Genomic DNA, 13,761 nt, shown 5'->3' on the forward strand with positions numbered 1-13,761 from the left:
GCTTTTGATCGATGTTTCTTTCACATTGATGTTTCTCTCTCCCCACCTCCGTTTCCCTCTCTAGAATCAATGAAAAACATCCCTTTGGGTGAGGATTAAAATATATATATATATATATATATATATATTGCATTAGAGTCTAATGATATGATCAAACGAATTCTCCATATATTACTCAGAAGGGGAAGTGCTCTGCTTGAGGAATGCCAATCCATTAAAGATGGAAGAGGGCATTTACTTTAAATATTTGGTATATCACACATGAATGTAGACAACTGCTATACCATTTGTAGAAAGTTTGTATCTAATACTGACTGAAAGGTTTGGTCCAAAGAATCTGTTCTTATACACAAGAGTAAGTATGGTAGACGGATTCCTTGTTACCATGAAATCTGTATGCAGTTTCTCGCAGTGGTTCTCAACCTTCCTAATGCCGTGACCCTTTAATACAGTTCCTCATGTTGTGGTGACCCCCAACCATAAAATTATTTTCGTTGCTACTTCATAACTGTAATTTTGCTATTGATATGAATCATAATGTAAATATCTGATATGCAGGATCTATTTTTATTGTTCGCGACCCACAGGTTGAGAACTGCTGTAAGGATGGTGACATCTTTAATATGAAGTACCTCACTTAGAATATTTCAAGAAATTAATAAATTGGCAACATCTACATGTTCTAATGTTCTGAATACCTTCAAAGTCTTTACAGTTAGACATCACTTATTTTAACAAATGCAAATTGCATTTCTAAATTTTTCTGTATTACATTTTATTTTTTAGATGCTTTTTAAAAACAACTAACTTTAAAAAGTTGTTTCTCTATCAGAAGTTAAAAAACAACCACCACTGGACAAGTACTGTATTTTTAATATATGCTTTTATAGTATTTCAAAAGCAAATTTTAATTCAAACTAGTACCTTTAAAAAGAAATAATAAACTCAGTTTTATTTCAAGAGTTTACATAGGTAGAGAATGCAAGCCACATTTTATATTTTATAAATGCACAATGTTATACAATAAATACAAAATAAAAAGACGGTAAGAACTATTATAAAGGGTGATCTGCACTGATGTACTCTGAGGATTCTCTATAATTACATTTACAGAATCTCTGTAGTCAAGTTTATCATTCACTTTCATGCCCCCACATGGGAAGTGGTAGGTGAATATCTGTAGGAATACAACTTATTGTCTGCTCCTCCACTCAGAAGTAACTGCATAAAAGGAGAGAAAAAAAAACACACAAATAGAAGACAGTTATTTCATATGATAGTAAACCTAAGTAAATACTGGTGGTTCAGATTACAGAGAAATTATGAATGAGCAGTTAACTTGCATTGTGAGTTTATACTTAAATGGACTGGTTACATCAGTTTTCACTATATTATAATACAGTATATTAAAGCTTTAAAAGTGATCATTTGAATTTGGTTAAGGTGTAATTTTCTATGAAGGATTTGCTAAGAAATATAATAAAAAGTTTGAAGGGTAATATAGTTTTATCCATTTAGAAAAATTAAGTTTTTAAAGGAAAGCACATTGTTTGCCAGTAAATGGATATTACAAATTATACACGTAGCCCTATGACCTATATTTGAAAAGAATTCTTAGGCAATAGAGCTAATGTATATACATAAAAATAATTAAACTATAATTATTTAAACACATTTTATAATCTAGATTCATTATATAAGATTTTTCTAAATGGGAAATACTTTGATCCAATTAGTCTAAAGTAGCAAGTTTATGGATTTGAAACATGTCATTAAAATACTCATAAGAACAAAAGTGCTTCATATTTTCTATTCCTAATATTAATGGACAAATTTGTTCCTTCTTTGAATGGAGTCTGAGATTTTATGAATAATATTAATGGAAACTTAGAATAGAGAATTATAAATATCAGATATATGAAATACAACAAACACCAGACTTATTCTAATGATATATTTTCCTCTTCACCAAATAACTAATAACATCTTACCCCTGTGTCTGTCCAGTCCACACTCAGAACTTTGTCTTCATGAGCAGCCAAGTCATAGAGAGGAGCCTTACAACTAAAAGATAAAAATGTTGACATGTTATGTGCATATCATAATACTAAAACAAATATATATGAATGATCAGCTAAACTTTCCTGGAAACTTTAACATTCACCATCCCTGCCTTTGTAACCACTAAGTATTAAAATTCTGGGTATTTACTTGACCACCTCTCCTGTTTTCTTACATCATTAGCAAGTGACCAAGACTTACTACAAACAAGTATATTCAGGAAAAATGCTATTTATTTATAAAAATTTATAATTAGGCCCATCTTCACACTTCCTTGACTACTTTACTTTTACTTCCGAATCATGGCTTTATATACCGTTGATCTATTCATCTATATCAGTGACGGCGAACCTTTTGAGCTCGGCTTGCCAGCATTTTGAAAAACCCTAACTTAACTCTGGTGCCGTGTCACATATAGAAATTTTTTGATATTTGCAACCATAGTAAAACAAAGACTTATATTTTTGATATTTATTTTATATATTTAAATGCCATTTAACAAAGAAAAATCAACCAAAAAAATGAGTTCGCATGTCACCTCTGACACGCGTGTCATAGGTTCGCCATCACTGATCTATACGCTGGTAACTCCCAAATTTATATTTTAGCCAAATTTCTCCCGAGTTTGATATGTATATCCAATTGGGTGACGGCTCAATGTCTGGGCACTACACATTTAAAACAACCAAAAAACTATTGATTTCCCCCTATAAACCTTTTTTTCCTACTCTTTCCCATTATAGCAAATGGCACCAATAATTACCCAGTTGCTCAGTAGAAAATACAGGCATTATCCTAGACCCGTGGTCGGCAAACTCATTAGTCAACAGAGCCAAATATCAACAGTACAACGATTGAAATTTCTTTTGAGAGCCAAATTTTTTAAACTTAAACTATATAGGTAGGTACATTGTTATTAACTTAATTAGGGTACTCCTAAGGCTTAGGAAGAGCCACACTCAAGGGGCCAAAGAGCGGCATGTGGCTCGCGAGCCGCAGTTTGCCGACCACTGTCCTAGACTCCTATTTCTACTTTCAGTTTCTGAGCCAATCCTGACAAAGTGCTATCTTGCCCTAGCCAGTTTGGCTCAGTGGATAGTGTTGGCCTGCGGAATAAAGAGTCCCGGGTTCGATTCCAGCCAAGGGCACATGCCTGGGTTGCAGGCTCGATCCCCAGTGTGGGGTGTGCAGGAGGCAGCCTATCAGTGATTCTCTTTCCTCACTGATGTTTCTATCTTCCTCTCTCTTCCTTCCTCTCTGAAATAAAAATATATTAAAAAAACAAACAAAATCCCAAAGAGCTATCTTTAAAATATACTTAAAATCCAACCACTTATCTCTAATGCTACCCCCATAGTCCAAATTACTATTCTGACTCGAATTATATTAGCCTCTCTGCTTTCATTCTTGCCCCCCTGCTCAAAAATTTCCAAAGCCTTCCTCATCATACTTAGAGTGAAATCTAAATTCCTTACCGTGGCCTACAAGGTCCTGCTCAATATCACCACCATCTGCCTCATGTGCAGCCACTCTCCTCCTTGCTTACTCCACTCTATCACGGACTCCCTTGCTATTTTGTCGATATGCAATGACTTTCCCGCCTTATCTGCTTTTTCCGCTCGTACCTTCACCTTGTTCAATTCATTATTAGAATACTGCTTTCAAAGAGAGGCCTCCCCCAAAGAGTGTCCCCTTTACTCTGCTTGATTTTCTTCATGGCACTTAACTATTAGTATCAGAAACTATATAAAGTAGTCAATTAAAAATATACACCTTCTAGATATTAATAATTCATGTATCATAAGGCAGTATAAGGATGTCAGAAAGCAGATTTAAGGTAAATAACAAGCATGCATTTTTATTAACATAATTTATAACTTGATCACAGTTCTATTTATTCAGAGACCACTGGCCTTCTTCTATAGTTATATTTATAATAAAGTTCAGGATAGTTTTTCTAACCTGTCTTTTCTTGTCTTACATACATATCAAGGTCAGAAAGATGTATTTTTATATACTTGTGGATTTTTTTGTGTGTCCAAAAACCCCCCACAACTACCACAAATTCTTTCAGTCTGCAAAAAAAACGTTAACAAAAGAAAATGCCTTTGATTCTGGTCTTTCTTTTTGACATCAATATTTATCATTTCAGTATTCACTTTGTATTCTCTGTATACAATAGGCAATTGACATATCTCTTTTGTGGACCGTAAATAGGACTTACCTCCTTGTATCCCACAGCTTGACAATGTTATCTAAAGAACCTGAGATCAGCTGCTGCTCATGGGTAGGAGACCACTTTACTGCTGTCACCCAGCCGGTATGTGAGGTTAGGGACAGCGACACCAAAGAACCATCTGAACAAAGCAAAAAAGATAACCATTACTGAATATTAGAAGCAGGCAGAAAAAAATCTAAAAAGAAATATGTAGAAAGTTAGCTTTTTATACACCTCTCTATTGAAAAGAGAAATTGATGCTGTTTATACATTTCTCCTCCAGTGGTTTACATGACTCACCTTTAGTCCGGGGATCCCACAGTCTGATATGCCTATCTGTACTTCCAGATGCTAAACGTTTACAAAGTGGAGAGTAGGAGATACAATTAAATACTTTATTTCCTGTCTGGGGAAAAAAAAAGGGAAGGACATTTAACCAGGGTGGGTTAAAATTAATCATCTCTAGAAGCTTATCACTTAAAAGCTCAAAGTTAATCCGAGAACCACTGAGGCTGTAAATCTTACCAAGGTTGACTTAAGACTGCCAGACTCAACATCCCATACTCTAATTGTGTGGTCCCAGGATGCACTGCAGATTTCTTCAGCATCTGACCACAGAACCGAGGAAATTGCTTCTTTATGACCAGACAGAGTCACGATGGGCGTCTAAAAATGAAAGACAGATGAAACTAATCTAAGGTGATACAAGTCACAACAGTGATTATCTTTAGGGTCTACTTATTTTAAGGGAGGCTAGAGGGAGTCTTCCGGGTATTGGTAATTCTCAATGTAGTGATTACTTGGGTATTGTAAAAATTCATTGAGTTGTATACGTAACTGTATGTATGCCAAACTTCAATGAAAGGAAAGGTTATAAAAAAAAAGAGGCCACCTTCGCCCTACCTGGTTTGGCTCAGTGGTTAGAGCATTGTCCCTCAGACTGAAGGGTCCCAGCTCAATTCCGGTCAAGGGCACGTACCTTGGTTGCAGGCTCGATCCTCAACCCTGGTTGGGCATGTGCAGGAGGCAACCAATCGACCTCTCACATTGATGTTTTTCTCTCTGTCTCTCTCCCTCCCTTCCACTCCCTCTAAAAAATCAATGGAAAATTATCCTTGGGTGAGGATTAAAAAAAAAACACAACTACTTCTATGTAAAGGGATTTTATAATTCAAGAAATTCTCTTCTCAGATATATTCTTTAGAGGTTGCAAAATCAAGGCAATGCATCAATAAATCACAACTGGCACAATATCCAAATTGGCAAGGCATTTACAGTTCTTTTTAAAAAAAATTTTTTTAAATATATTTTTATTGATTTGAGAAAGGGAGAGGAAGAGGGAAATAGAAACATCAATTTGTCACTACAGACAAATTGCCAAGGATAGCAATTCTCACAAATACTTACCCTTGTTAGTCCCAATTGCTCTGTTTTCTGTTTCTTCCTTGGTCGATTTGTGGATTCCTCCAATTCATCTTCTTCATCTGTAGGGACTGTATCATAGAAAATTAGATTGGATACTTTTAAAATTATAGTAAACATTAATCGCAGACAGTCTCAAAGAATTCTTACATTTCTGGGTACATATTTTCTCCACAGTATCTCATTTGGCTAGAATAGATATTCCTACCAATTTTCGTTAATAGAAAATTATACATAAAAACAATACCTGGGTTACCAATCTTCCAAACAGAAAAAGTAAAATACATTAAATCCTAGAAGCTAACCACTTTGATATCTCACTGTGTCTTTAAGATCATTAAGAATATTCACTACTTTACCATATCTAAGACCATAGTTGACCAGATTGGATTAGTATCATGAAGGGAATGCCACAAGATAAACACATGTTAAAAGGACATACATTCCAGCCATGTTTATTCTTCCTTTACTTTTCTAACAATGAATTTAAGTGTTTCACAGATAGTTATTTTTTGTTTGGTTAAAAAAAAAAAATCCTTGTTTTACATCATTTGGCCAGGTATCAAACTTCAGATGGAAAACCACATATTTGAATGCTTTATAACTGTTTTATGAATTTTGAAGTTTTTCCCAAACTGGACTGTAAGTGCCCTAAGGGTAACAACTAATAAACATATCTCATTTACCCAGAATTATAAAAAAATAAAATATGCCACAAAGGGGAAAATTTCTAAACTACTTTCTGCCTCAAAACTGATTATTTTAAGCATTTTTGGAATATCTACTAAAATGGATTATATATTTCCTGCCATCTTGCACATAATTACTTAAAACTCTTTAAGCTCTTCCTGATCTCCCTGACTCTCCTTTGTAAACCGTATTTAGGGTATTATGCTGTAATACAGCAGTTACCTCAGAAGTAACAGGTGTTCTGATCTGTTTACCTGTGCCATAAACAGCTCTAGGCTACTGTTTTTAAAATTTAAGTATCTGTGAGTTTCCCCTCCTTTTCTTCTTTCAGTGTCTTCTTACTACTCTGAAGGCACCTGCCTCTGAGAGTCCTCCCTCCTCCTCCTCTAATTGTTCCTTCTAATCTGTTTTCAAAGCAAGAGGTTTGATAAAACTGTATTAAAAAGTCTTTTTTTAAGTAAACCGGCTTTAAGAAAATTCCTCTAACAGTAAAGTATATAAAAATTACTCAAAAGATACTTTAGTTTATTTCCAGATTCCTGAATAAGGGACTTCAGACAGTTATGCCCCATTACACCAAACATGCTGTTGACATGTGCAGCAATTCAGTGACATTGTCCAATTAATAAGGGGATGCTGAGGTAGAAAAACATTGTGAAACACAAAGAAATATACGAATTTTTCTCTACACTATGATCCTTTGTATCCTACAAAACCCTGGCCCATTTTTATGTTAACATATGGGCTACATAGAATTTTCACTAAAATTCTTGAAATATTAATAAGTCAAAGTAAAAGAAATATTTACCTGTAGACCAGATCTTTAGCATCTTATCCCAGGAGCCACTGCAAAACTAGAAACAGATATATGAAAGGAAAAGAGTTTGTAATATAACCCATCATGTTATTTGCCTTGTTTCTCTCTGCTTTAGTCACCAGTTGTTAGGAAAGGTGGCCAATCACAATGAATATACACAGGAAACATTTTTCATGTAAGTTCAGAGTGGAACTCAACACAGTCCTGATGGCACAGTAGCTACTTACTTTAGTCCCTGAGCCATCAACAGCTATGGAGTCCACACTCCCAGCATGGCCTCTGCAGCAGTGCAGGGCTTTCACCTTGTTTCTCTCTACGTTCCACTCCCACAGGAGGACCGTCTGGTCCATAGAGGCACTCAGCAGCAGGCAAGACAGGTTGTCTGAAGAAAGGAGAGCACAGGAGTAAGAGACACGTAATCACAACAATGTAAAATCGATCATGCTCTGAAACCAAAGAACTGAATTTGTTGTTGTTGAGGAAAACGTTAAAAAGAAAAAAAGCTCATGTCCAGCTTTGAAAAGGAAGCTAATTTATAGTATAAAGATTCTTCAAAAAATACATTAAGAGAAATGAGTTTAACACACACAGTCTTAACTTGAAAATACATATTATCTATATATATATAAGCCTAATATGCTAAGTGTCCAGTCGTCTTGTCGTCCATTCAACCAAAGTGTAATATGCTAATGATATGCTAAGACTGTTCAACCGCTTGCTATGATGTGCACTGACCACCAGGGGGCAGACACTCTGACTGATAGGTTAGCTTGCTGCTGGGGCCCTTCCGATCAGGACTGAGTGAGATGGGCCAGACATGCCCTGGAGCCCTCCTGCGGACCCTCCCCAGCTGGCCAACCTCCCGTGTCCCTCCCCAGCCCTGACTGTGCACCTGTGGGGTCCCCTGGCCTGGCCTGCGCTCTCACAATCTGGGACCCCTGGGGGATGTTGGAGTGCCGGTTTCGGCCCGATCCCCCTCAATGCAGGAGCTGCCCCCTGGTGGTTAGTGCCCTCAGCCAGAAGCCAGGCTCATGGCTGGCAAGCACAGCAGTGAGGGCAGGAGCCTCTTCTGCCTCCACAGCAGCGCTAAGGATGTCTGACTGACGGCTTAAGCCTAAGCTATCAGTCGGACATCCCCTGAAGGTTCCCAGACTGCAAGAGGGCGCAGGCCTGGCTGAGGGACCCCCACTCCCCCCGAGTGCACAAATTTCGTGCACTAGTCTGATATAATTTTAGTAAGGGTTCACTTCTACTAAAGTGTGAATTTTTTATGTAATCCTTTTCTTCTTGAACACTATATTTTTGAAAGAGGTGAGAATAACTGAGGCATGAGACATTTCCTAAGCTGTCCATTTTATGCCCTAACACTGAAAATGGCTTATTTTCAATCCCTATCCAGGAGTGTTCTCCGTTTAGGCAGACTGCTTACCTTTTTTCACCCAGGCCACATCTTTTACGACGTCTGTATGTCCCACAATTGTCATTATCGACTTTCCTCCCAAGGACCAAATCCGAGAAGTCTTATCATAAGAACCAGTCAAGATCCTGCGATGAAATAGAAAAAGCTTTTTCAGCCCCTGAAATCAATTATATTTCTAAGGTAACAACAAAGTCAATTTTGAGGATTATACTTTAAAACTCTCCTTGAATATGATATTTCAAAACACACGAGAGCAGAACAGAGATATTACATTTGGCTTTTCCTGACCTGCTAAAAATAATAACAGAGCTACTGACAAATCCTATATTTCACTTTTACTATTGTTGTAAATACTACAACTATTAGGAAAGCTAAGCAAGTAGCTTGAAAAGCCTAACAGTCCTTGTAAAAACCATTAAACAGAAAACCACTTAAAGTAAAAACGTAACTTTGTGTAATAACTACAGGGAGAATTCTTTGCATGTAAGCTACCACTATACACCACTCTTTAGGTGTTTTTCTACAGGTAAGGCCAGTGGGAGTCTGCTCTGAGCCAGGCACAACTTCTTGATTCCAGTCTGCCCATTTTAGCCCTAATATAGCATGACCTGCACTTTCATGATAGCAGGCCAGGAGATATATAACTTATTATAAAAGGATTCCCCCCTTCCGCCTCTATAAAACAAATAATATCCTTGGTCTTAAAAACAGCAAATTAAATAAATGCCTTGACACTTAACCTATTCAGAATACAAATGTCACCACATCTTGACACAGAAGAGAAAACTTACTAATAGATATGTTTCTTCTAGACTATAGTGAATGTAAAGATCTTTAGTGTGGTCACCGATACATGTATCACAAACTATTTTTACAAAGAACAGAGAAATCAGAGGATATTCCCATCATGAGCTTAAGAAGACTATGGTGGCATAAGAAAAAGGGATATAAGAACATTCGTCTGCAATACCATTCCTCTGCCCCTTGGATTGAGCTGATCCAGTCGTCATGGAACAAGCATTGCTCTGGCTGAGGTGCAGTGTACTTCTCCACGTATTCTAGTTCCACAACCTCTTCCTAGGCACAGAGAGAAACCAGGCATCAATCAGGTGGTGCAGTCTTACGGAGATAAAAGACCCCCAGTTTAATACATCTCCTTCATGTTTGTCCCCTTCATAACCCAGAAAATCTGGAGCCATACAAAAGGTGAAACTTTATTTGACCTAACAGTATGCTATGAGTAACATTAAGAAATATTAATGACCTTGGAAAACTTATGCTAAAAGTGGGGGAAAAAAGAATATAAGAAGCCCGGCCGACATGGCTCAATGGTTGAGCGTCGAACTATGAATCAGGAGGTCATGGTTCAATTCCTGGTCAAGGCACATTCCTAGGTTGTGGGCTCAATCCCCAAGGGAGGGGGGAGGGGGGGGGGCATGCAGGAGGCAGCCAATCCATGATTCTATTCTCTCTCATCATTGATGTTTCTATCTCTCTCCCTCTCCATTCCTCTCTCTGAAATCAATAAAAATGTATTTTTTAAAAAAGAATATAAGAAACTTTAAATTATAAAATCACAAAAGCATATTGTTAAATGGATACAGAGCTTCTACTTAGGATGAAGTAGTAGTCTTGGAAATGAATAGTGGTGATGGTTGCATAATATTGTGAATGTAGTTAATGGCCACTAGATTATAAACTTAAAAAATGGTTAAAATGATAAACTGTGTATTTTACCACAGTTCTAAAAATTGCCCCCAAAATTATATTTTAAATGATAAAAGCAATATTAATAAAAGTTTGAAAATTAGAGGGTAGAAAAATCATTTTAAATCACAATAGCCCTAAGCTATAAAAGTTGTTCTAGGTGCACAATCATTTTGTACACCTTTATGAGAATTAAATATATATTTGCTATTGCCTTTTTTGACCATTCTTCCACAGATATGAAGGTATCTTTCCATATTCATTCATCTGTATTTCTTGAATAATATACTCTCAGAAGAGAGGATTTCAAACTTGAGTATATAAAAAACTGAAATTCAAATTTCTAGGGAAAAAAATAATCAAAAGGATACCGGTTACCGTAGATTCAGCCTGATTCTAAATGGAGTTCGCCTACATTATCTGGCAATAACTTGAGTAAAATAGAGCAAGTAAGCATTTGAACTTACCGATGAGATGTTTTCCAGTTCCATATGTTTGACCAAGGGCATTCGTAGAAACTGGCCCTTGATAAGGAAATCAAACTCCACATGTTTGTGGACCTCTAAAGAAAACACATAATAAAATCATCACTCTGAGGACCTGAAGTGGTATTGGCAGAGATGTATATGAGAGACTCCACAACAAACAGGTACCTATTATCCCAGTGTGGCCTCTGAGTTTCTCCAGAATAAAGTGTTTAAATCTTCTATTTCATGTGTGATTTTACTTTTTAAAAACCATCTTATTATAGAAAAATTCAAATATATGCAACAATGGAGAATAAACTTTATAATAAATCTTTTTTACCTATCATAAAACTCCAATGATCAATTTATGGCCAATCTCGTTTAATCAATATTGTTGCACACATTGTTTATATTAATTTTATGGGCTAATAACTTATATTTACACAGCATATGTTTAATATTTGTATCTTTATAAATGGTTTGATACTCTTACATGTTTTTAAATGTTTTACCCATTCTTATGAATCTTAAATAGTTAAAAAAAAAATACCAGTATGAACACTGGCATTTGTTACTCCATTTTGTAGAAGTATAGCAAGTGGGGCCCAAGCATCCAGATGTTTGCTCTCTGCCAACCCAGCTCGGCCGTCTTCAGCACAGTCACAATGTCTTGATTACCTTTACATCACAACTATTACACTAACATCTTTATTCCTAAATCTTAACCACCTTATCTCCTTAGTCCTAAAAATATTTTTTTCCTGGAAACTTTTATTTCAAAGCATTTTTTAAAGTATCAGCAGGGAACCCCATATATTATAATTTATAAATTTTACCATTATAAACTGTATGCAGTATTATAAAATAAGACCAAAATAAGGAAATAAAAGTGTGATGGAATTTACTGGAGTTAGTGGTAACTTTTCAGAACGTGTTACCTACCATTTTTAGCCTGCAGCAGTTTATTAATGATGTTACTAAGGTCAGCAACTTCAGAAGCTGCAGGGATTGAGAAGGGAACATCATCTACTGCATATCTACGAAACAGAAACGAAACATCAAGATTATGTCCACAGATTATTTTAACAAATGTGCGTTCATTCATTCAACAAACATCCACTGGGTATCTACTACATGTCAGACATTTTGCTACATGGGATTAACAAAATTAATTACCAGGTCAGCTCATAAAGCTACAAACACACCATAAGGCAGGATGTGACTAGGTTTCAAATGAATGCTACAGACCTGGGGGCTGCTGTTAAAAATGTTTATATATACACGTATGTATACACACAGATATATATATATATATATATATATATATATATATATATATATATATATCTCCACAAATCTGTAACCGAATGACTTCCCAGTCTTACCAACCCCCTCTTCAGAGCTCCACTTTCTAGCCTGGTTTAGGAAAACAGCGCCTACCACCTACTTAAAAAGAAAATGAAGCTGTGTTTTCAGAAACGGGCACATCATGGGCAGACAGCCTGCAACGACTTGGTTCACGGCCCAATGACAGAATGTGCCTCCTGCTGGAGGCAGCCCCGCAGCCCTCCGGCTCCTCCACGGTCACAATTTAAATGACGATACCAGCGGTGGGTCCCGGAGGAACCCCCGAGAGGTACCGCTGCCGCTTGGGCGGAAAACACGGTCCAGCGAAGAGTCCAGCAAAAAAAGAAGCGGGGGCGGGCGGGGGAGTGAGTGCGGCAAAGGCAGAGACACGCAGGGACCCCCGGAAGGGGCGAGGGGCGCAGCGTACTCACTTCTTGTTGTCAGTGAAGAAGCGGGTCTGGAGCTGGGCCATCGCGGGGGTGCACAGCAAAATGGCCCAGAGACGCGGGGGTACCGGTCCGACAATCCCTTCTTCCGAGACCTGATCCTTGGTTTTACAAAAAGAGGCGGCTCAGTTACCCTGCACCAGGGCCGGACCCGGCTTCCTCCACCACCACGCGGCGCCCGCCCCGCACCCAGGCCGCACACATCAACCACCGATTCCCGGATGAGGCGCCAGCGATTAGGGCGGTCGAGCCTTAAAGACACAGCGTCCCTTTCATCTCCCGGGAGTTCTTTTCACATATTTAGGCCTGAGATCGAGTGTGAAGATACAGACAGGCCCACTTCAAATCTGCTTCTCTCTCGCCTTCCCTTTTATTATATAACAGGGTGACTTTAGATCCGATATTTCAAACTCGGGTCCCAGATACTACAACCCCCAGAAAGCAGCGATTCTCAGACGCTGTGACAGCTGGGAATTGTAGTCTTTTTTTTTTTTTTTTGCCACCCTGCCCTCAGGATATCTTACTTGCATAATGAGATTACTTAAATATATTTCTTTTTGGTCTGGAATGCTTTTTCCCCCCTCATTTTTATTAAACCATCCCGACTCCAGCCAGCTATTTATTATATTTCTTCTTTATTCCAGCTTTGATTTACTAAAGCTGTTCCGCGTTTATTTGACCACGCATACTCACAACCAGAGTCACTCTGCCGAGATTATTCGTGGGCTCTCGCCTCTAGCTTCAGATTTTAAATCCTGATGAGAGAAAGGAAATACAGGAAGAAGAAAAAAAAAAAAAGGAACGCAATCCCAGTGGGAACCGACGACGGTGGCCGACAGCGGTCTCCTCTCCGGCCCGCGCTGCGCGCTCTGGGGGGGGCCGCGCCTGCGCACTGTGCCGGTCTCCATGGCGGGGCCTCGGAGCCCAGACGAGGTTGAGTAGACTCGTTTTGGATTTTCTCCCCTCTGCTCCGTGGACGCCCCTCCTCGCCCCGTAGAGCTCCCGGCGGCGGCGGGACTGGGGGAGGTGGAAGTCTAGCGGAGCTGTCTGCGCGGACGGACCGGACGCCGCTTCCCAACCCCCCCCCCCTTCCTCCCGCCGCCTCCTCCCATTACCTCCTGACCCTCCTGGTCCCTAAGCAACCGCCGGCCCCCGCCCCCTGCCGC

General features: G+C 38.5%; 1 protein-coding gene across 2 annotated transcripts; it reads right to left on the reverse strand.

The window, feature by feature from the left end:
- Positions 1–900: 900 nt before the first annotated feature.
- Positions 901–13,641, reverse strand: WDR12 (WD repeat domain 12). 2 transcript variants are annotated; one of them, XM_070421885.1, is made up of 14 exons: positions 13,289–13,641; positions 12,581–12,696; positions 11,745–11,839; positions 10,803–10,897; positions 9,599–9,705; positions 8,638–8,753; positions 7,436–7,590; positions 7,200–7,245; positions 5,687–5,772; positions 4,805–4,945; positions 4,580–4,685; positions 4,286–4,418; positions 1,992–2,064; positions 901–1,221 (listed from the first exon to the last, which is right to left on the reverse strand). In XM_070421885.1, the coding sequence occupies exons 2-14, from the start codon at positions 12,619–12,621 to the stop codon at positions 1,144–1,146; spliced, it is 1,272 nt and encodes a 423-aa protein (XP_070277986.1). In that variant the 5' UTR covers positions 12,622–12,696; positions 13,289–13,641; the 3' UTR covers positions 901–1,143. The 2 variants fall into 2 exon arrangements, with proteins under 2 accessions (XP_070277986.1, XP_070277985.1); XM_070421884.1 differs by lacking the exon at positions 13,289–13,641 and having other exon boundaries at positions 12,581–12,785.
- Between the last annotated feature and the right edge of the window lie 120 nt (positions 13,642–13,761).

The sequence above is a fragment of the Myotis yumanensis genome, unplaced genomic scaffold (genome assembly GCF_028538775.1).
Source record: "Myotis yumanensis isolate MYYU_CA2020_CCGP unplaced genomic scaffold, mMyoYum1.0.hap1 SCAF_8, whole genome shotgun sequence".
Lineage (NCBI taxonomy): Eukaryota > Metazoa > Chordata > Mammalia > Chiroptera > Vespertilionidae > Myotis > Myotis yumanensis.

Coding starts and splice junctions, on each gene's coding strand:
- WDR12 (XM_070421885.1), bottom strand. CDS start 12,621: ATGGCCCAGCTCCAGACCCGCTTCTTCACTGACAACAAGAA. Junction 4,946..5,686: donor AGCAATTGGGACTAACAAGG/GTAAGTATTTGT, acceptor TTTCATTTTTAG/ACGCCCATCGTGACTCTGTC. Junction 4,686..4,804: donor GCAGTCTTAAGTCAACCTTG/GTAAGATTTACA, acceptor TTTTTTCCCCAG/ACAGGAAATAAAGTATTTAA.